Source organism: Lycium barbarum, chromosome 2, assembly GCF_019175385.1.
Source record: "Lycium barbarum isolate Lr01 chromosome 2, ASM1917538v2, whole genome shotgun sequence".
In the NCBI taxonomy this organism is placed as follows: Eukaryota; Viridiplantae; Streptophyta; class Magnoliopsida; order Solanales; family Solanaceae; genus Lycium; species Lycium barbarum.
Window position 1 is genome coordinate 150,227,917 of NC_083338.1, and position 23,831 is coordinate 150,251,747.

At 34.0% G+C, this 23,831-nt stretch overlaps 2 protein-coding genes and 1 pseudogene across 2 annotated transcripts; 2 read left to right on the top strand and 1 right to left on the bottom strand.

Annotated features, from left to right (window-relative positions):
- Positions 1–1,484: 1,484 nt before the first annotated feature.
- Positions 1,485–3,533, bottom strand: LOC132623792 (aldehyde oxidase GLOX1-like; annotated as a pseudogene).
- A 3,556-nt stretch (positions 3,534–7,089) lies between these two features.
- On the top strand, positions 7,090–8,736 carry LOC132623801 (aldehyde oxidase GLOX1-like). Its single transcript, XM_060338620.1, has one exon. It carries the CDS (start codon positions 7,090–7,092, stop codon positions 8,734–8,736), a length of 1,647 nt encoding a protein of 548 aa, XP_060194603.1.
- Positions 8,737–18,420: 9,684 nt separating this feature from the next.
- LOC132623812 (aldehyde oxidase GLOX1-like) lies at positions 18,421–20,070 on the top strand. The gene has a single exon (XM_060338628.1). It carries the CDS (start codon positions 18,421–18,423, stop codon positions 20,068–20,070), a length of 1,650 nt encoding a protein of 549 aa, XP_060194611.1.
- Positions 20,071–23,831: the final 3,761 nt, after the last annotated feature.

A 23,831-nucleotide genomic window follows, 5' to 3' on the forward strand; every position in this document is an offset into this window, starting at 1 on the left:
CCCTTTTCCTCCACACCGGAAGCATTTATTTTCTGAATTTTTCTTTTGCACAACTTCATGCTTTTCATCCTTCCTTTTACAATGCTGGTGGTGAAGGGTATTATATGGTGCAAAATGAGAATCATGATTAAAATCCCTTCCTCGAGCACGACCATGACCACGACTGGGGCCACGACCTCTTCCACGCCTAGAATGGCGAAAATTTGCCTCATTCACTTCAGGGAATGGGGCAGTACCAGTGGGTCGGCTTTCATGATTTTTCATCAGTAATTCATTATGTTGTTCAGCCACTAGAAGATGTGAGATTAGATCAGAATATTTCTTGAACTTCATCTCTCGGTATTGCTGCTGCAGGAGCATACTCGAGGCAGGAAAAGTGGAGAATGTTTTCTCCAGCATATCATCATCAGTAATATTTTCACCACATAATTTCAGTTGAGAAATAATTTTAAACATTGTAGAATTATATGCCTTAACCGATTTAAAATCTTGGAACCTTAAATGGAGCCAATCAAAACGTGTTTGTGGAAGTATGACCATCTTCAAGTGATCATATCTATCTTTCAGGTCATTCCACAGCGTAAGAGGATTTTTAACCGTCAGATATTCCATTTTTGAATTCTCATCAAGATGATGGCGGAGGAATATCATTGCCTTAGCACGGTTTTGGTTTGATGCCTCATTTTTATCTTTGATGGTGTCTTCCAGACCCATCGCATTAAGGTAAATCTCGGCATCAAGAATTCAAGACATATAGCTATTGCCGGATATATCTAAGGCTACAAATTCACGTCTAGAAAGATTTGCCATTAGTAATGGAAAACAAAGAAATCAATACCTTCGAGGCTTGTAAAGTATTTGCTCGAGATGACAAAGTCTCGTGCTGATAACGTGTTATTAACAGCTTGTAGATATTGTCCGCTTTGGCGCACCTCACGGCTTTAAAACGCGTCTTCAAGTAAAGGCTTCAGACCCTGCTTATAAGCACGCACACAATCCCGTGTGCGAGCGATATGGGAACTTCAAATTCACAACACACCCTCCCATCGCGAGCATCGTGCTGATAACGTGTTATAATATAAAACTATGAAGTAAATACACAGAAGAAATATGTAGAGAGAATATGTAGAGAGATATCAGATTATATTATTTCTACTCTCTCAACATTGCATCTGTGCATCCTATTTATAGGAGCAACATACAAAGGATTAACATATTTAATGGACATGGAATATTTTGGGATATTTATAACTTAATGGATATCCACTACTTGGGATATTTATAGCACTCTTAGTTTTTCTCTTTATCTCTTGTTTTGGTCCATCACTAGTGGCATTATTATTCTTTTTCTGCAACTTGCACAAAACAGACATGTGGAGATATAATTCACAAAGACAAGACTAGTTTAAGATGATGAGGAAATTAAACTGGGTAACAAGTGTTTTATTATTGTCATATCTTCAGTACAAAACAATCAAATAAATTACAATCATGATTACAACAACTTATTTCAAAATCAAGAAAAGAATGTTTCCAGGAAATCAAAAATCCAATTATTGGATCTTGACCCAAATTCCCTCACTTGGTATTTCTTGATGAACCACAAATAACATGTAGTAACCGGGTGGAGCTAATTTACCCGAATTAGGGAAGATTGACTTGATTTGGTAAGTGAACTTTCCATTCCTTTTCACCTTTCCACTTGAAAGCACTAGCATTCTTTGATTCATAGTATTTGAATGTGTGTTAAACCCAGGTGCAACCATTGTCACTTTGACCAAATCTGTGTTTAGTAATCCGGAAACAGTAAACCGAATATCAACACTTTGTCCATACTTGATTTTACTATCGGAAGCGGGAGAAATGATATGTGGCCGCAAATTAGAAGATTTTGGATCCAAGTAGGACGGTGAGAATGCCTCCAAGTTTAACTCTGTTGGAAAAAGAACTCCAGTGAAGTTGTAGAACTCATTTGGATTACTACCACCAACAAGAACTCGTCCATCTCTAAGTAAAACCGCGGTCGAGTGGTACATTCTTGGTATTGTATTTGGGTTTTGTACCTCAAATCTGAAACCAGATGGGTTATCGGGTCGGTAAATCACCGGACTCAAGACCGGATTCCTAGCAATTTGTCATCCGGCTGTTCCCGCTGCTGCTCCATTGACGATCATCACATTACCGTTTGGTAGAATTACCATGTCACCCATCGTCCGAGCTAGCGGCATGGTCTCCATGGTCCACTGTGGATTTGGATCGGTGATTGTAATCCGTCCACACGTGTTTAATGCACCGACAAAGTCACCTCTTGTCGCTCTGAGGTATGAGCCTCTTGGTGCTCCACCACACACCAAAACTTCAGCTTGAACCGTTTGTGCCCCCATGTTCTTTAACGGAAGAAGAACTGCAGAGCCTGTACTTGGATAATTTCTTGGATCGCCACCAGGTATTTGTGGGTACGTTTTAACTATCGTGTTTTTCGTGTAGTCGAACAAGATAGCTCGGTCGTTGGCGAAAATGAATAGATTTCCGTCCACGTTAAGAAAAACAAACGGGTAAATATTGTTCTCTTGTCTTGGATCATTTGTCTGTTGAAGAAAGGGTAGACTAAATACTTTGTTGGTTGAAGCAGTCGTGGGATAAAACTCGTAGTTAAAAGCGTCACGACCGCCTATGGTAATTTGTCTTCCGTCGGGAAGAAGATGATTGGTAGAATACCATCGACTTTGAATTAGGCCATTTCCCATTTCCTGCCAGTCACAAGTGCTACAAGGTCTGAAAACTCTCACCATATTTTTACCGTCGTTGAAGCCACCAGTTTGGACCAAAGTACCGTCAGAGGTGGCTGAGCCAGAGGAGCACCACACGTCAGTCTGGACCATGAGGGGTCGTATAGAATTGGTGGACACATCGTATTCAACAGAGTGGGCAGTGCAATCGACTTTCAAGGCGAGGTCATTAGGGTTGTTGCGACATTTACCATTAGGCAACGAGATGTTGGATGCACCAAAGTCAGTACGGTCGTACATGACGACTCTGTCGTTGTTGAGGAGTTGCATGTGCATGGCTGAAATGCCAATGTTGGACATGAGTAGCTCCCACTTGCCACCGGCAGCGTTAGCCACATTGGAGTGAAATGATAATAGCAGAAGCAGAGGCAACTGCCGAATAATGTCGAAAAGATGAAGTGTTGTTTTAGTCGCCATTAGCTATGAATTTTAGACAAAAGGAGGAACAGAGGAAATGTGAGTTTTGAGGAGAGGGAAGAAGTGTTATGAAAGTGTGAGACGGGGGTCCTTTATATACTGTTGGGATGGTGTATTGTATTATTTGAAATATATCATTGATAGTGCCAGGATCAAAGAATTAGTTTGCGAAAATAATTTCGTTTGGCGACAGTTTGTCGGAAGAGAAACTAGAAAGAATACTGGGATGACATTTCTTAATGGGAAATAGAGCTTAGGAATATTTTGAAGGATTTAGTCAACACCATCTCTAATGAAACAACAGAAAAAGTCAACTCATGTTATTGCATGGACCAGCTGGCTAGTTTTCTCTCCTTGTGGTGTCTGACTGCACTGAGCTTTGTTACTTTTGAGGGTGATTCTTTATGACAATTTCACTGTCTATCACAAGTTCACAACCAACTAAAATACATTTAATATACAAATTTTAACAGTAGAATTTGAGTTTATGTTTCTCAATAAAGTTGCAGGGGTTGTTTGATTTCCATTTCTTTGGGAAACATGTTCTTCGTTTCTATAACCTCCACATATACTGTGTCTCTTTTGGAATAGTTCCACTTCGGTTGTAAATGGAGTAATTGATCTCCACAAATTCTCACTTAGTGATCTAACTTTTGTGATTGTGTTAGATCACCATGACAGAACCCAATTGCTTTTGTTCATACTTTGTGTTTGTATTAAAATATTACTATATATAAACTTCAAATTCCTGAATTAACCTATATATGTATGCATAACTTTTCTGCAATAACTTTGAATGTGACCTTCCCTTTTCTCACCTTACCAACTTTTTCATTTATATGTATGTGACTCCAAACTTATAGTCCAGTGCACCTTAGTTAAATTAAAGCAAAGAAACTAGAAAGAAAAAAATCATAGAAACATGGAGAGCGATGAAAATATAAGAAATTACTCAGCTAAGCCAAGCAGGCTCTTAAATCAGACATGGTAAGTAGGAGTAACTTTTTGCCTGTTTAATATTTGGGTGTATGAGTGAATATTTCCTGCACAACAGGTCAACTGATGCATGCAGGGAATGTATATCTCAAGTAAGTAGTACTTTTAATTTGATCCCATATCATCCCAAAACAGAAAGAATAATAATACGTACTAATTACTCCTATAATTTAGAGCAAGGATAAGATTTATAGATTTATTAATTTAATTCCCCATCTGTCAAAGATCTCTCTTGTTTGTTCGTTGTTTAGATAATCACATAATTTAATTTGCACTTATTCCCTTGAAATATTTAAATAAACTAATATTTTTAATTGTACGATTACGATACATAGTATTTTCATCGATTTGCTGATCATGGTGGTTAGTCATGGCTACTTAGTGCACAATGACGTAATTGTATGTGCAATTACTTCTGCATTATTTCATCACAGTACAAATATTATACTGTATAAGTAATATACTCCATGCCAATTGATTACGAAGAAAATTTGAAGAATAAATAAAGTTTATCCAGTCAACTCCTTATTCCTCCTCGGACCAAATAGCTATCTGACTTTCCTGTCTCTTTCTTCTTTCTTATCTTCTCATTTCATCATCTTGGTAAGTTTTGATCCACGGAATATGTTTGAGAAATGAGAAATGATAACCTTAAAATTATGGTAAAGAGTTGCATTATTGCATCGAGTATATATAACTACCAAGTTGAGATTTTATTTTTTGCGACGGAATGTAAGGTTACTTATTATGATTAGGGATGTCTACAGGACGAACTAGATCATGTTTATGATTTATTTATAAGCAAAGGCAGATATATATAGTTGAATAGCCTGTTTGGCCAAACTTATTTTTCTCCAAAAGTACTTATTTTTTTCAATAAGTACTTATTATAAAAAAGTGAGGTGTTAAATAGTAGATGTTGAACCCCCTTGGCTTCCTCGTTTCTTACTCTTTTATATTTTTGAACCCTTAGTGAAAATCCTGGCTCTGCCACTAAACACGAGTAACATAGACAATTAGTATAGAGAGTTTGCATGTTAAAATATATTTATAGTTAAATTGAAGAGAAGAAATAAATCATCTAAGGACAAAGAAAGCTTGTTCCTTGATTTTGGGTGAGAAGCCGATGAAGAAGAGGGACAAGAGTATTACTTTCAACGGATATTACTAAAAGCACACAATTTTTTGTTGAAAAAGCTTCTGAAAAGCCATTTTTGAACGATTTTTTTTTTAAAATTTCTGTCGGAAATTCACGGGTTTTTAGCAGGGAGAGTTATTCACAAAATTCATGAAAATTTTGAAGAGGGATAAATTTGCTTCGCTCTCAACATATAAGGCCAAAACCATGCATTTCTTTCTAACTTCAACCTTCAAATTCGGGTATTGACAATTTTATCAACTTAATTGCTTAAAACAAAACATAATAATTGGAAAGTTTTGGTCCATACCTTAATAATGATTGGGGGCCAATTAATCTTCCAAGATGAATCCTTAAATAATATACTGATGATTCGTTATCTGGTTGTCAAAAGATCGAAAATATGATATTGTACCATAAGCTGGGAGCAAAGCAAAAACAATGGTAAAAATTTAAAATCAAGAATGTGAATAAGAAACTAACTTGGACATTCGACTGGTAGTTGATATGCCGATAAACTAAAAAGTTATAGGATACAATGTTTTTTAAATAATTGAGAAAATATTCTCTATATATTATGTGCAACATTATTTTAATATTAAATTGATCATTCGTCAGGTCCTAGCTTTATTTAGACGTACTAAAACATATATAATATAAAGAATAGATTATAGCAAAAGAGCATATTTGCTGGCCGAAATTAAAGGTATTTCTACATCCCATGAGAATCAGATTAATATTAACAATGAAAACAAACAAGTGCCTAACTGATATTGAAACAACGAACAAGATTATATATGGGCTTATAATGGGCAACTGAGATCTTTGACAAATCCACTTAATAAAATTTTGTGGGACTTTTTTCCCTATTTCTATTATTAATAAATAATAATAATAATAATAATAATAATAATAATAATCACTAAATTGGTGAATATTTCAAGATCAAGCTGATTCACAATGTTGAAGCTGAGGCATTAATTCACAATGTAATAATCAGAGTACATCCTTACAAAGTGATAGTAGCATTTTTTGGTAGATCTCTTTTTGGACGGAATGATCAAGGAATACTCAATCAGAAACACATCTCGAAGAGTTTGGAATAGGAATCATAAAGAAAAAAAAAATCCAATTAATAAAGATACAAAATGAAAATCGTATCCATATATACAATTTTGCACTTCTCGACAACCGATAAAATGGTATATAAATATTATGCATTTAAGCGGAGTTTATAGTCAAGTAGCCATGAGGTACAAAGTTATTTAGCTAGAATTTGTCCATAATTTATCTTTCAAAAGTAGTTCTAGGTATGTTTGTCAAATATGATTCGTAAGCAACCATGAAAAGAACGGCTAGATGTACTATATCATCAAACAATTATCTCTTGGCTCCTTTCTTTTGCTAATGGTGTTAGTGCAACGGCATAGGGTGTTGATTAATAAATTCTTAAATCATCCTCCCAAAGTCAATTTTGCATTCAGAAATGTCTTACCAATATTATTCTTTCTCCCCCCGACAAACTACCACCGGTAGCAATTATTTATAGTGCAAACCATTACTGGCTTAATTATATGTGTAGAGAATAATTTCTCCCAAGAAACACCACCCTAATAATAGTATATAAAGGAGATCCCCATAGCCTCTTCTCACAACAACACAAACACCACACATCATACTCTTCAAAGCTCTCTTCCTCCCCTTTGCATTTTGTCCTAACCAAACAAAGAAAAGAAAAAAAAATAGCTAATGGCCACAAAAACAAGTCTTGTTTTCAACATTCTTTGGCAGCTGCCTCTGCTTCTGCTATTATCATGTCACTTGAACTTCGCTTATGCTGCAGGTGGCAAGTGGGAGCTACTTATGTCCAACATTGGGATTTCAGCCATGCACATGCAACTCCTCAACAACGACAAAGTCATCATGTACGACCGTACTGACTTTGGTGCATCGAACATCTCGCTGCCTAATGGCACGTGTCGTAACAACCCTAATGACCTCGCCTTGAAAGTCGACTGCACTGCCCACTCGGTTGAGTACGACGTGTCCACTAATTCGATACGACCCCTCATGGTCCAGACAGATGTGTGGTGTTCGTCCGGCTCAGCTACCTCTGACGGTACTTTGGTCCAAACTGGTGGTTTCAACGACGGTAAGCAAATGGTGAGAGTTTTCAAACCGTGCAACACTTGTGACTGGCAGGAAATGGGAGCTGGGCTTATTCAAAGTCGATGGTATTCCACCAATCATCTTCTTCCCGACGGAAGGCAAATTACCATTGGGGGTCGTGACGCGTTTAACTATGAGTTTTATCCCAAGACTGCATCCACAAATAACGTATTTAGCCTACCCTTTCTTCAACAAACTAATGTTCCTAGAGAGGAAAACAATCTTTACCCGTTTGTTTTTCTGAATGTGGATGGAAATCTATTCATTTTCGCCAATGACCGAGCTATCTTGTTTGATTACACGACGAACACGGTGGTGAAAGCATACCCACAAATACCTGGCGGCGACCCAAGAAATTATCCAAGTACCGGTTCTGCAGTTCTTCTTCCCTTAAAGAACTTGCGATCACAAACGGTTCAAGCTGAAGTGTTGGTGTGTGGCGGAGCACCACGGGGCTCATACCCTAGAGCAGCAAAAGGTGACTTTGTGGGTGCATTAAACACGTGTGGGCGGATTACTATTACCGACACGAATCCACAGTGGACCATGGAGACCATGCCATTGGCTCGAACGATGGGTGACATGGTGATTTTACCAAACGGAAATGTCTTGATCATCAATGGAGCCGCATCGGGCACTGCTGGATGGCAAATTGCTAGGAATCCGGTCTTGAGTCCGGTGATTTACCGACCCGATAACCCATCTGATTCTAGATTTGAGGTACAAAATCCGAATACCATACCTAGAATGTACCACTCAACAGCAGTTTTACTCCGAGATGGTCGGATTCTTGTTGGTGGTAGCAATCCAAATGAGTTTTACAACTTCACCGGAGTTCTTTTTCCAACAGACTTAAGCTTAGAGGCATTTTCACCATCCTATTTGGATGCGGAATCTGCTAATCTGCGGCCACAAATCATGTCTCCCGCTTCGCACCTTAAATTTACGTATGGCCAACGTGTTGACATTCAATTTACTGCTTCCGGGTTACTAAACAGAGATTCGATCAAAGTGACGATGGTTGCACCCGGTTTTAATACGCATTCAAATACTATGAATCAAAGAATGTTAGTACTTCCTAGAGGACTTGTAGGACAGGTTGGACAATTTGTCTATCAAGTCAGTGTCGTGTTTCCAATGTCGGGTAAATTAGCTCCACCTGGTTACTATCTTCTATTTGTGGTTCATCAGGACATTCCAAGCCAGGGAATTTGGGTCAGGATTTAGTAATTAACCAGGTTTATGCGAAGATTTGTTTTGACATTTTTATAATAAGGTCAAAGGGAAGAATTTAATTCTTGATTTGGAAAAGTTGTTGTAATTAATTAGCACTTTGCAGAAAATTGGGTTGTTTTGTATTTTAAATATTCAAAAATAATATTGCTATTATAAAAGCCTTCGAAGTGTTCTTTTATCTTCTATACCAATTGTGCGTACACCAGAAACACATTGATTATATTAATGCGTTGCTTAAAATTGATAAATTACTAGTCCACTAATTTAGTGTTAATTAAAAGAACGACACAACGAACAGATTAGAATAAATTGCCAAATGACAGGAAACAAAACGTGCGTGCATACAAAAGCAGCTTAATTATGGCTTGCTTAATTAATGCTATAATTAATTTCCCGATTAATCAGGTGATTTGGTATAGCTTGCTTAATTAATATTGCGTGTGTGCCCTGACTATATGAAACCATGCAATGATTATAGCGTATAATTGGCTTAGCCTGAAATTTATATGAAAAAACATCAAATCTTTTTATTTAGAAATTTAATTATTTATATTATTAAAACAACAAGAAGTCAATTCAGACACTCCCTTTCAAACTGAATGCCTTTTTTTGAATTTTGCAGCGTTAAATAAGGAAGAAAATTAAGTTAAAACATGCAAGTTTAATTGATAGAGAAAGGCCCCGATGGAATATAATATTTTCTCTAAATAAGATATAAATTATATATATATATTAAGGATATAAGGGTTATACTGTCATTGTAATTTACCCAACACATCTGGTTGTTTACCATATTTCTGAGGTATAATCGAGGCTTCTTACATGATCGATGCATAAAACTTAAACGATCCTTTGAACAATATATGAAATATGTAGGGACAATAAATAAGTAAAGTGAATAACATGTTACTATTAATTTATTTATTTTAGTTTATTATTGAGATTCTTCCACCATAAATAGATTTGCTATATGAACTGAATAGAGTCTTCTTATGTCGACATTCAAGCACGAATTTCTTGAGTTATTTGATGATCGATAACAACATGAGCAAAGTACTCTCTCAAAAAAACTGGTTCTTAATTATTATATTCATAGATAGTCTTGCTAGCTCCTAATTCCCACGACGAGCTCAACCACCACGACTTTAGGTCTAAGCTCTGCTCGAGTGTAGTCAACCAGCTTAGTAACTTTGCTGGCTAATCGGACAATCATCCTCATTGCTTAGTCCCAAAAGTCAGGTATAGGAATGTACGGGCATATGTTATAAGCGTCTCGTCCTACGAATGATAGCTTTTGAAGGCCCCCAGAATGCAATGTACTCTTCTCTTCCAGCATTGCAGTGGGATAACGTTCCCCTATCTAGGTGCCAGATCGAAGGATTGATTGATCACACTGACTTTTTCCCCAAAAATCAAGTCGTATATTTAGTAAAAAGGATAACGATATCAGCGTATAAAAATTAAATGTTGTTGCGTATTAGGAATATTTGGAACTTTCCTTAGTAGTAAATAGAATTGCTTATAACATGGATTGGACAAGATATTAAGAATCCCCCTAACTTTAACCTTCAAATTAATATTCTTGTATTGGCAATTTTAATTTGTTACGTGACTTTTTTTGAAAAAAAAAATTTATACTACTAGTTACTAGACATAGTGTCTAGTGACCTTTTTATTAATAATAAAAACTAATCCTAAAAACAAAGAAGTACAGGTAAGGGAGGCTAGACCTTACCTTACCATGTAACTTGCTTAAAACAAAATAATAATTGGATCAAAGTTTTGTTCCGTCCCTAATAATGATTGGGGGCCAATTAATCTTCCAAGATGGCTCCTAATTAATACTCATAATTCTTTATCTGGTTGTCAAATGATCGAAAATACTACGATATGGTACCAAAAGTTTGGAGCAAACTAAAAACAATTAGCGGAAACAATGGTAAAATAAATTAAATGAATTTGGACGTTTAAATGGTAGTTGATCTGCCGATGAACTAAAAAGCTAGAGAGTATACAATGCTTTGAAATAATTGCAAAATATTCTCTATTACGTGCAGCGAAGAGGCATTATTTATGTTAATATTTTGCTAACGAATATATAACAAGTAATTAGAAAAATAAATTATTAGCTTTCCGAAATTAAGAATATTATAATTCATACAATGGGAATCAAATTCTCATTAAGAATGAAAACAATAAGTAACTGATAGCGAAACAACGAACAAACGGCTTATTAGAACAGGAGAGATATTTGACAAATCCATTTAATAAAATTCTATGTACTTATTTTTTCTATTTCGATTTTTTTTTTAATTATTATTATTATTTTGTCAATGGGGATAATATTCGACCAGGTTAAAAGAGCATGAAGTATACAACCTTTGGTATACTCTCCTCGCATATCCATTTTGATATTCTTAAATAATAAGCAGGTTCTTAAATGACTTTTTCGACTCACAAATTCTTTTATCTCATAATTAACCGTAATTAATTAATGTTCATTATCATCTCATATACCACAAAACCATGGCAAAGTACAGTTATATTCCACCTGTTGTTCATTTTAGTTATTTTTCCCCACTCTAGCTCATATAACACCCTTTTTCCTTTCTGTAACGTAGCCTTAAAACGTTTAATTATGAGGTCTATTGATAGCACCATTTACCGTACGTGTTTGTTTTGCTAAGAAATGGAATCAAACTGTGGGATTGTCAAATTTTTGGGAGTTTGACAATCCCACAATTGCTAAGTTTTCAATCGAACCCCATGTATTTTATATTAAATCTCATGTATTTGTGTGAGTAACAATTTGCATCACCCATGTATTTGAGGGGATTAATTTGAACAAAATATATAAATATATAGAAGAAAACTTACCATGTATTTGCGTCACCCGTGTATTTCAAACTAGATGAATTGATGGAATTAATTTGAACAAAATACACAAATATATAAAAAAAAACTTACAAAAATACACCACCAACCACAACAATTGGTAGTTATATCATAGAACATACACAAATACACATATTTTTCGTCTTCTCAAAACCCTAAAAAACTTGTTGATTGGTGAGAATGGAAGTGAAATTTTTGCAGAAGGGGGAAGAGAGGAAGAAGACGACTATTTCACTGGGCATTTAAAGATTCTTTCCTTTTTTAAAAAGGTAAGAATTTATGAAAAATGAGAGAGAATGGTAATGTATATTAAGTAATTAATATTGTTACCATTACAAGGGGACATGAGATTGGGGGTGCTAATTTTTAGGTGTATTTGTGAAATGGTAATTAAAAGTTACTGTGTAGCTATAATAGTTAAATTAGAAAAGTATTTAGTTATTATTAGTAATTAAAATAAAAGGTAGTTATTACCACTAATTATGTATTAGAAATAGCTATAACGCGTAAAAATTCCATTATTATATTCATAGATAGTCTTGCTAGCTCCTAATTCCCACGACGAGCTCAACCACCACGACTTCAGGTCTGAGCTCTGCTCGAGTATAGTCAACCAGCTTAGTAACTTTGCTGGCTAATCAGACAATCATCCTCATTACTTAGTCCCAAAAGTCAGGTATAGGAATGTACGGGCATATGTTATAAGCGTCTCGTCCTACGAATGATAGCTTTTGAAGGCCCCCGGAATGCAATGTACTCTTCTCTTCCAGCATTGCAGTGGAATAACCTTCCACTATCTAGGTGCCAGATCGAAGGAGAGATTGATCACACTGACTTTTTCCCCAAAAATCAAGTCGTATATTTAGTAAAAAGGATAACGATATTAGCGTATAAAAATTAAATGTTGTTGCGTATTAGGAATATTTGGAACTTTCCTTAGTAGTAAATAGAATTGCTTATAACATGGATTGGACAAGATATTAAGAATCCCCCTAACTTTAACCTTCAAATTAATATTCTTGTATTGGCAATTTTAATTTGTTACGTGACTTTTTTTTTAAAAACATAATTTATACTACTAGTTACTAGACATGGTGTCTAGTGACCTTTTTATTAATAATAAAAACTAATCCTAAAAATGAAGAAGTACATGTAAGGGAGGCTAGACCTTACCTTACCATGTAACTTGCTTAAAACAAAATAATAATTGGATCACAGTTTTGTTCCGTCCCTAAATAATGATTGGGGGCCAATTAATCTTCCAAGATGGCTCCTAATTAATACTCATAATTCTTTATCTGGTTGTCAAATGATCGAAAATACTACGATATGGTACCAAGAGTTTGGAGCAAACTAAAAACAATTAGCGGAAACAATGGTAAAATAAATTAAATGAATTTGGACGTTTAAATGGTAGTTGATCTGCCGATGAACTAAAAAGCTAGAGAGTATGCAATGCTTTGAAATAATTGCAAAAATATTCTCTCTTACGTGCAGCGAAGAGGCATAATTTATGTTAATATTTTGCTAACGAATATATAACAAGTAATTAGAAATATAAAATATTAGCTTTCCGAAATTAAGAATATTATAATTCATACAATGGGAATCAAATTCTCATTAAGAATGAAAACAATAAGTAACTGATAGCGAAACAATGAACAAACGGCTTATTAGAACGGGAGAGATATTTGACAAATCCATTTAATAAAATTCTATGTACTTATTTTTTCTATTTCGATTTTTTTTTTAATTATTATTATTATTTTGTCAATGGGGATAATATTCGACCAGGTTAGAAGAGCTTGAAGTATACAACCTTTGGTATACTCTCCTCGCATATCCATTTTGATATTCTTAAATAATAAGCAGGTTCTTAAATGACTTTTTCGACTTACAAATTCTTTTATCTCATAATTAACCGTAATTAATTAATGTTCATTATCATCTCATATATCACAAAACCATGGCAAAGTACATTTATATTCCACCTGTTGTTCATTTTAGTTATTTTCCCCCACTCTAGCTCATATAACACCCTTTTTCCTTTCTGTACCGTAGCCTTAAAACGTTTAATTATGAGGTCTATTGATAGCACCATTTACCGTACGTGTTTGTTTTGCTAAGAAATGGAATCAAACTGTCATGTTAAAATTTTGAACTCTACTGAAAAGAGAAAGTTAAACTCTAATGTTAAAATTTTGTATATTATTTATATATTCTTATTGGCTGTAATAGGAGTAAAAAAATTGATGTATTCAGACACTATTACGAGGAGATGACTAACTGGCCAGTGCAATAGCAAGCGTTGACTTTACATATTATTTTCAGAATTTTCTTTTACTTCCTACCAGGTGTATGCGAAGACAGTAATTTTGATATTTACAAGTTATGACATTTTTATAATAAGGTCAAAAGGAACTATTATCCTTTTCGGCTTGTTTTTGGAAAAGTTGTTGTGAGCAGACAATTGCATTATTTGTTATTGAAGACATTCCAATTTATTGTATTGTAAAAGATAAACTAAGGACTTCTATTGTCGGAGGTTTGAAGGATTTAAATTTGTATTTGTACGAAAAAGGTTTGACCTGATGAGCGACTAATTAAACAATTAAAAAGCTGCTTGATATTATAAACTTAAAGGCTGCACGTCTTATAGAAAATTTTATTTATTAATTAATTTCAGAAAATTGTATTCCGATTCCATCATTTTGGGTTATGTTATTGTCAACTACTGCAGAAATTAATATTGTCTAAATTCAATGCTCATTCCTGATTTTGTCTGATGATCTCAAGCATGTAACTTAATTTTACCTTTGTTTCCGGCTTTCCGCTAAATGCTTTTCAGTTTAGTTCCAACGTCCAACTTAGCTCCTCTCCATTTCCACTCTATCCATTTTTCCCAAGTTTCTACTTGGATGAGAGACACATGTCATAATTAAGAATTAAATGTTATGATTTAATTGTTCAATATAAAATCTTAATCATGGTTAGAATAATAATTATTTCCTTTATTTACTCTAAAAAATTTGACAATCCCACAATTCTAGCTAAAATATTTATCTGATTAATAAATATATTTAATTTTTTCTCAGTTTCCCTTCTTTATTATGAGTTCCTTTTTTTTTTAATAACAGGTTTTATTTTTATTTTTGTATAGGTACTAAACTACAATTTCTATATTCTTTTCCCTAATTCATCTTTACATTCCTATCAAATATAAGAGAAATCGGCATCGTTAATTTAGTGGGAAGTAGGAATATGTATGATGTTAATTTTCTTTATTTTTGATACAAGTCATAGTTACAGAGAATTTTTAGCAATAAAATTGCTATAAAAATGAATAGAATAAGAATCGTAAGTGCTGCCATGTCTTAAACATCCTACAAAAAAATATAATTATAAATGAGTTATTACACAATTTGAACACATGTAGATATTCATGATATGTGTAATTAAGAAAAATAAAAAAGGAACTCGTAATAAAGAAGGAAAAATGAGAAAAAATTAATTCTATTTATGAATGAGATAATATTTTAGCTAGAATTGTGGGATTGCCAAATTTTTTTAGAGTAAATAAAGGAAATAATTATTATTCTAACCATGATTAAGATTTTGTTTTGGACAGTTAAATCCTAACCTTTATTTCTTAACTATGACACGTGTCTCTCATCTAAGTAGAAACTTGGAGAAAATGGAGAGAGTGGAAATGGAGAGGAGCCTCATCCCAACTTATGATCCAACTGTGAAATTTACTCTTAATACTCATGTTAAGTAATAAATAGATATATTACCACATGTTTCCAAACATTATTAATGATGGATCAAAATTCAAACGCAACATTTCAACGGGTTTGTTATTTGAAAAAATCGATAAAACTGCTAATTATACAAGAATATTATGAAGGTCTAAGAGGTTAAATGAGAAAAAAATTTATTTGAACTCATATTAATGTTATTCTGTCGAATATTGCACACAGTACGCTTTAAATTAGTTTTTCCTTCTCCAACCAGGGGGTGCGTGTGTATATCTATATGTATATATATATATAGCGTCACTATACTTCTTCCCTTTTTATTCATGTACTGTAATCAATTTCAGAAGATTGTATAGATTTATATGTAGTTACGTTCTTATTTTACTTTTTTCTCAAACTACTTATTTTTCGACTCTTTTATTATTGACCGTGCAAAGTCTACCCAGGACATGCAATTTCTTTTAAGGAAGACCTTCGAATATGTGCTACTTGCATTTTTTTTTTTTTGGTAAAATAGATAGATATTGATAATAAAAAAGTAAAATATTTGATGTGTATCCATATTTTTCACTGACCAAATGCTAAAATTTTAAATATTCCCAGAAAGGTTTAAAGAAAAAGTAACTTCAAATTGAAGTATAATGAAGGATACTTTTAAATCATCAAAAGTAGAGGTGTGAATTTGGACATCGTTAAGTATTTTAAGGCGTGGAATCCATGTGTTAAGATTTTGACCCTTAAACTCTATTAGGGTCAAGGCAAACACAAACTTATTTGCTATCCGCTGGGGTATCGATAATTCCAAAGTATAACAGAGAGTAAAATTGAGGTAGAGGGGTACTTTTTCTCCTTTTGTAACAAGTTTTAGTTTAATTTAAAAGTAAAATTAAACTAAACTAAGTGTTGGATCTTAAGAGAATTAATATGTTTATGAAATAAGATATTTTTTCTAAATAGTCTTCTTTCTAGCTTTTGTTTATTACGCCTCCCAAAATTTACTGGCTAATCAATTTGCAGGACACGTTTTGGTTTAGATTAATCTTGAAGAAACTTATCCGTGTTCTCCTAAATAATACTTATACATGTAATATTTCTTTATGGATATATATCAAAAGTTTTCATATCTTTATATCATTTCTAACAAGTACAAAGGAGTATTACATATATTGTAGCATAAGCTGCTGCAGGGAACAAACTGAAAACATTTAGCGAAAAGAAAGGTGGAATGAATTTCATGATTGAGATCAGACGAATCAAGAATGTATATTTGAATGGTAGTTGATATACCGATAGACTAAAAGGTAGGGAATACAACGTTTTTATTAAATAATTTGCAAAAATGTTATGTACGACGTGCAGCCAGCCAGGCGAAAAACATTTACTTTATTAATTCGTCATGATGAGTGTAGGATTTAAGTTAAACTAGTGTAAAGAATTTTATTTTTTCTATTATAACTGTAATTTAATTAATTTGTTATAGCATGTTAATTACTTTTTTATTATTATTAATGGTATAAAATGTTACTTATCATTTATTCTAGGTTATTAGTGTGATGCCCCTGACAGAAGGAGGGCTAATGGGAACAGGTGCAGAATTGACAGACTTTTAGGTTGACAAGCTTCAGAAGATGAGGTACACGTGACACCTTAGGCTACCCATATGTCGAAATGAGAGAGAAAAATGAAAAACTTCAAAAGACACATCTCAAGTTCGCATGATCATCCGTGTTTTTGTAGCTCGATCTGACGTAGCCTAAAGGATAAAACAGTGTGAGTTTTGGCAAAAAACGAATAATATGTGACATATATAAGCTTGAGTCATGACAATCAGTAAATATTTCTTATTAAATAATATAAATAAATATTTCTAATTTGTCTTCCAAAATAGATAAGTTAAGATAGAGCATCTGTCATTAATTGTGCATTAAGGAGTCACGAATAACTACCGATGAGCATTATCCATTAAACAAACGTTGAATACATTCCATGCATGGGAATCAAATGGATATTAAGAATGAAGACAAATTAATATGTACTCCTAACAGAAACCAACCCAAAGGCTTATGGGCAAGAGAGATCTTTGACAAAATTAATGAATTCCACAGACCTTTTTTTTTTTTTTTTTTTTTTATATATATTACTCAATCATTAGTTAGTACATACTAGTATTATTTTTTTCCTTCAATGGAGAGGATAATAATTCGACCAAGTTAAAAGCACTTCAAGTATACAACCTATGGATACTATATATATATTGATATTCCTTGACCTGTCATGCTGAGAAATACCCCCGACACAAAAATAAATTAAACAGAGGTACGCGGTCCCAGAATCCTTATTCACATTCTTTTTCAGATAAACACAAATTTTGATAGAGAAAATTACATGCCGTTGACTTTTTACTGATAAGCTAGCCCATAGTGCAATGAATTGGAGCATAAATAATTAAACCATAGAAGTCTCTACAGGTTGTCTTGTTTAGCCATTTTTTGGCATGCATAAAGCCATAAATACTTACGGATTCACTAAACCAAAATGTTTTTCTTTTGTTTGAAGTGTATGACCATTTATTTAAAAGCTTAAATTGTTAGAAAAATTGCACTTTTACTTAAGATTGAAAGGGTGAACATTTCATGACCAAACTGATTCACAATCTTGAATCTAAGGATCATTGGAGTAAATCTTTACAAAGAGATAACAATTAGTACAACATCATGGGGTTGACCAGTTCTAATAATAAATCCTTATTAAATTCCTCTTAGTGTCTAATATGCATTAAGAAATGTCGTATCATTATTATTATTTCATCCCCCGACAACCTACCACCCGTAGCATGCATTCTTTATGCAAACCGCTGCTTAATTCTGCACCATCCTAATAGTATATAAAGGACATCCCCATAGACTGTTCTCACAACAACACAAACACCGCACATCATACTCCTCAAAGCTCTCTTCCTTCCCTTTGCATTTTGTTCTATTTTTTCATAACAAAACAGAGAAAAGAAAAACATATATAGCTAATGATGACTAAAACAAGAAGTCTTGTACACAACATTCTTTGGCAGCTGCCTCTGCTTCTGCTATTATCATGTCACTTGAATTTCGCTTATGCTGCAGGTGGCAAGTGGGAGCTACTTATGTCCAACATTGGGATTTCAGCCATGCACATGCAACTCCTCAACAACGACAAAGTCATCATGTACGACCGAACTGACTTTGGCGCATCGAACATCTCGTTGCCTAATGGCACCTGTCGTAACAACCCTAATGACCTCGCCTTGAAAGTCGACTGCACTGCCCACTCTGTTGAGTACGACGTGTCCACTAATTCGATACGACCCCTCATGGTCCAGACAGATGTGTGGTGTTCATCTGGCTCAGCTACCTCTGACGGTACTTTGGTCCAAACTGGTGGTTTCAACGACGGTAAGCAAATGGTGAGAGTTTTCAAACCGTGCAGCACTTGTGACTGGCAGGAAATGGGAGCATCCCTAATTCAAAGTCGATGGTATTCCACCAATCATCTTCTTCCCGACGGAAGGCAAATTACCATTGGGGGTCGTGACGCGTTTAACTATGAGTTTTATCCCAAGACTGCATCCACATATAAAGTATTTAGCCTACCCTTTCTTCAACAAACTAATGTTCCTAGAGAGGAAAACAATCTTTACCCGTTTGTTTTTCTGAATGTGGATGGAAATCTATTCATTTTCGCCAATGACCGAGCTATCTTGTTTGATTACACGACGAACACGGTGGTGAAAGCATACCCACAAATACCTGGCGGCGACCCAAGAAATTATCCAAGTACCGGTTCTGCAGTTCTTCTTCCCTTAAAGAACTTGCGATCACAAACGGTTCAAGCTGAAGTGTTGGTGTGTGGCGGAGCACCACGAGGTTCATACCCTAGAGCAGCAAAAGGTGACTTTGTGGATGCATTAAACACGTGTGGGCGGATTACTATTACCGACACGAATCCACAGTGGACCATGGAGACCATGCCATTGGCTCGAACGATGGGTGACATGGTGATTTTACCAAACGGAAATGTCTTGATCATCAATGGAGCCGCATCGGGCACTGCTGGATGGCAAATTGCTAGGAATCCGGTCTTGAGTCCGGTGATTTACCGACCCGATAACCCATCTGATTCTAGATTTGAGGTACAAAATCCGAATACCATACCTAGAATGTACCACTCAACAGCAGTTTTACTCCGAGATGGTCGGATTCTTGTTGGTGGTAGCAATCCAAATGAGTTTTACAACTTCACCGGAGTTCTTTTTCCAACAGACTTAAGCTTAGAGGCATTTTCACCATCCTATTTGGATGCGGAATCTGCTAATCTGCGGCCACAAATCATGTCTCCCGCTTCGCACCTTAAATTTACGTATGGCCAACGTGTTGACATTCAATTTACTGCTTCCGGGTTACTAAACAGAGATTCGATCAAAGTGACGATGGTTGCACCCGGTTTTAATACGCATTCAAATACTATGAATCAAAGAATGTTAGTACTTCCTAGAGGACTTGTAGGACAGGTTGGACAATTTGTCTATCAAGTCAGTGTCGTCTTTCCAATGTCGGGTAAATTAGCACCACCCGGTTACTATCTTCTATTTGTGGTTCATCAGGACATCCCAAGCAAGGGAATTTGGGTCAGAATCTAGTAATCAACAACAGTTGACTCTACAAGTTAATTTCTTTTTCTTCGTACCAAGTGTATGCGAAGTGATTTGTTTCGACATTTTTATAATCAGGTCAGAGGGAAGAATCTGTTTCTTGGTTTGTAAAAGTTATTGTAATTAATTTGTACTTTGCAGAAAATTGGATTGTTTTGTATTTAAGATTAGGATTTCAAAATATTGCTGTAATAAAAGACTTCGAATTGTTCTTTTATCTTCTAAACCTAAGCTATTTACAATAAAAAAAAATACATTATTTAATGTGTTGCTTAAAATTGATATTTTAGAAATGACTAATTTATTGTGAATTGAAAGAACGACACAAGGAACCAATCCGAAGGAATAATCAAATGACAAGAAACAAAACGTGCGTGCATGCAGAAGCAGCTTAACTATAATTATGATGATAATATGCGAAACAGCTAAAACATTAGGTAATCTCCATGACATTTCAAGGATACTCGTGCACTTAATTAACTCCTAAAGATCGACTAATCGGGTGATTTAGTAATTGGTATAGGTACTTACCTAATGTGTCTGGCAATATGACAACATACAATGATTTAAGCGTATAATTGGCTTGGCCTGAAATGTATGCTGATATGGAGAAAACATCAAATCTTTTTATTTAGTACTTTAAGTATTTATTTTATACAAAAGAACAAGAAGTCAAACAAGCCCTTCCATATAAATTAATGCCTTAGTTTGACTTTTGTCGGGTTAATAATGAAGGAAATTAAGTTAAAACATGCAAGTTTAATTATTGGAGAAAGGTCTCGATGGAATATATAATATTTTCCCTAAATAAGACATAGCTATATACACTAACGGTATTAAGGTTACATTGTCAAAATAATTTAACCAATATATCTGGTTGTTTACCATATCTTTTTAGGTAACTAATCAATGCTTCTTATATGATTAGTGCATAAAACTAAAATAATCTTTCGAATAATAGAATCAAGAGAAAGCTGTACCATCAAAAGTAAAGTGTGAATAACACGTTAACTTACCTTTTGTGGATGAGTTTACTTTCTGTGCATGGACATCCGTATATGTATGTGTTTTTACACCATCAAATTATAGTTAGGGCCTAGGGGTGGCTTAAATCAGTGGCTTTAGGCCCCCAAAAAATAAGTTAAGGCCTTAAAATTAATCATTTTATATATAAATGTAATATGTATTTATTATTAGTATATGATTGATATAATTATGGTTGAATGTTGTAGGCAATTAAATTTGCAGTTACTTTCTACTTCATAGTGTTATCTAATTCATATTTTTTTGCTAATCATTCATGTTTATAATTTTGACTTTGTAAAAAATTTCTTCAATTCTTTAAGTGCATTTTTAGACATTTTAAGCTCAAACTGAGTAGATTATTAAATGATTCTATTTTAAAAGATTATTAAATGATTCTATTTTAAAAAGACTTTGTTTTAACTTTGAATATCTTCTAAAACATAAAAAATAGGTCAGATGGAATCTCAATTATGTTTTTAAATATTTCTATTACGTATAGAATTATTTTAATAGTTTATGTAATAATTGACACAATTACAAAAAGTTTCCAAAACTAAAATCAGTAAGAACTTACCTAAGATTTGAACACCTTTGGTGTTATATTGACGTACAATAATTTATATATACCTATTAATGTCTTAACGAAAGATTACATGAATTGGCTATACTGTCAACTGAAAATAATTGATTACCAAAATATAATTAACTACCATGTATTTTAAAAAACTACGAGAATACACATCAAATAAATTAAACTATATTATTAAATAAACTGAAGACCTTTTTTAAGTTTTGGCTTTAGATTGAGCCGCTATGTATCAGCCAAACAGATTTGTATATTTGGATTATTTTCGTATAACTGACATATATTTCCAAATGTTAGCATAATAGATGTGATGACGATACATTTTGACTATTACCTTAGTAGATATATTGTTTATACATCTATATTTGAGCAATATAGCGACCATAAGACTAATTCAAAATACTATAATATCGACAGGCAAATAGGTGAGAAGTTCAACTAGCATATCCCTTGCCAACAATAAAAATATTAAAATCCCTCTTGTTGCATGCATGTAAAACCTATATATAATAAGATGGAAAACCAATGAAATATCAAAACTTCATTTGCTCTTAAAAGATACTTTTCTCTAAGCTTCTTTTAATAAACTAAACATTTATCCTCCGGTCTCTTACTGCTCGTATTTATGTACTTTGTGCCTGACCACATGATAACTACAGTAACTGCATGTTGCCTTCTGCATATGCCTCTCCCTGAAATTCCTTAAACCATAATTTCCAAAAGTTTCTACTTCGCCAAAACCCGAGCTTCCAAATGTCCCAAAGCCCGATATCCCAGCCGTCTGAAAGCCCGAACTTCTAACTGTACCAAAGCCTGAGATCCCAGTTTTGTCAAAGTCTGAGCTACATGTTGTATATTGTCTAAATAATTTAACAATATGTTTGGCTATTTACCATATATTTTACGTAACTAATCGATGCTCTCATACATGGTTAATGCATAAAACTTAATAATCCTTCAAATAATAAAATCAATAGAAAGATGTATGGTTTAAAGTAAAGTGAATCACATGCTAACTAACCTTTTGTGGATGAGTTTAATTTTGATGCATTAACAATAGGCATATATTTTTACACCATCGGATTATGTTGATTACTGAAATGTGTATCTACCAAACAAATTTTCTATATGGATTGGATAGAGTCATCTTATCTTGACATTCACACACGAATCCCTTGAGCTCTTCGGTGGAGGATAACAACACGAGCAAATCACTTTGCAGCGCGAGCAATCGGTTTCAGTATGAACTCTACGACAAGTTCACCAGCACCTTCGGGTTTGAGCACTGCTCAAGTGTACGTAGGCAATTAGCTTAGTGGTTTTGCTTAGCTTCTAGAGTTGTAAAAGGATAGCATTTCACTATTTAGGCGCCAAATAAAAAGGAAGGGGTCACACAAAACTTTTCCTCCCGAAAGTCAAGTTGTATGTGTGTGTAGTGTATACGAATTAAATGGTTAGGTGGATTACATATATTTGGAAGTTTCCTTAGTAGGAAAACTAAGATGGATATTCAATTGAAGAGGAGTAAATCTTCTAAGGACGAAGCAATGCCTGTTCTAGTCGAGAAGAAGAAGGAGAGGGACAAGAATAGTACTACTTTCAATAGAATTCATATTTACGAATTTCATGAAAATTTTGAAGAGGGGTAATCTTGCTCGGTGTCAACATAGAAGGTCAAAACCTTTTTTGTTTCTAACTTTAATTTAAGCTTCAAAATTTTGTATCGACAATTCAATCAACTTAGTTGCTTAAAACAAATTAATTATTGGAAAGTTTTGTCTCATCCCTAAATAAATGTAAGGGGCAAATTAATCTTCCAAGATGGTTCCTTATTTTAATATACACTGGTTATTCGGCTGTCAAATGATCGAAAATACGATATTGTACCATAAGCTGGGAGCAAACTAATAACAATTTAGCGGAAATTAAGGTAAACGAATTGCATGAATTTGGACATTTGAATGGTAGTTGATTTTGCCGATACACTGAAAAGCTATAGGCAATACGATGTTTTTGAAATAATTGCGAAAATATTCTCTAATACGTGCAGAGAAGCAGCATTATTTATTTTAAATTTCTGCTAATGAATATATAACAAGTAGATTACAAAACTAAAATTAATAGATACCATGGCCAT

Excerpts from the sequence above, each read along its gene's own strand:
- LOC132623801 (XM_060338620.1), top strand. The coding sequence starts at position 7,090 with ATGGCCACAAAAACAAGTCTTGTTTTCAACATTCTTTGGCAGCTGCCT.
- LOC132623812 (XM_060338628.1), top strand. The coding sequence starts at position 18,421 with ATGATGACTAAAACAAGAAGTCTTGTACACAACATTCTTTGGCAGCTG.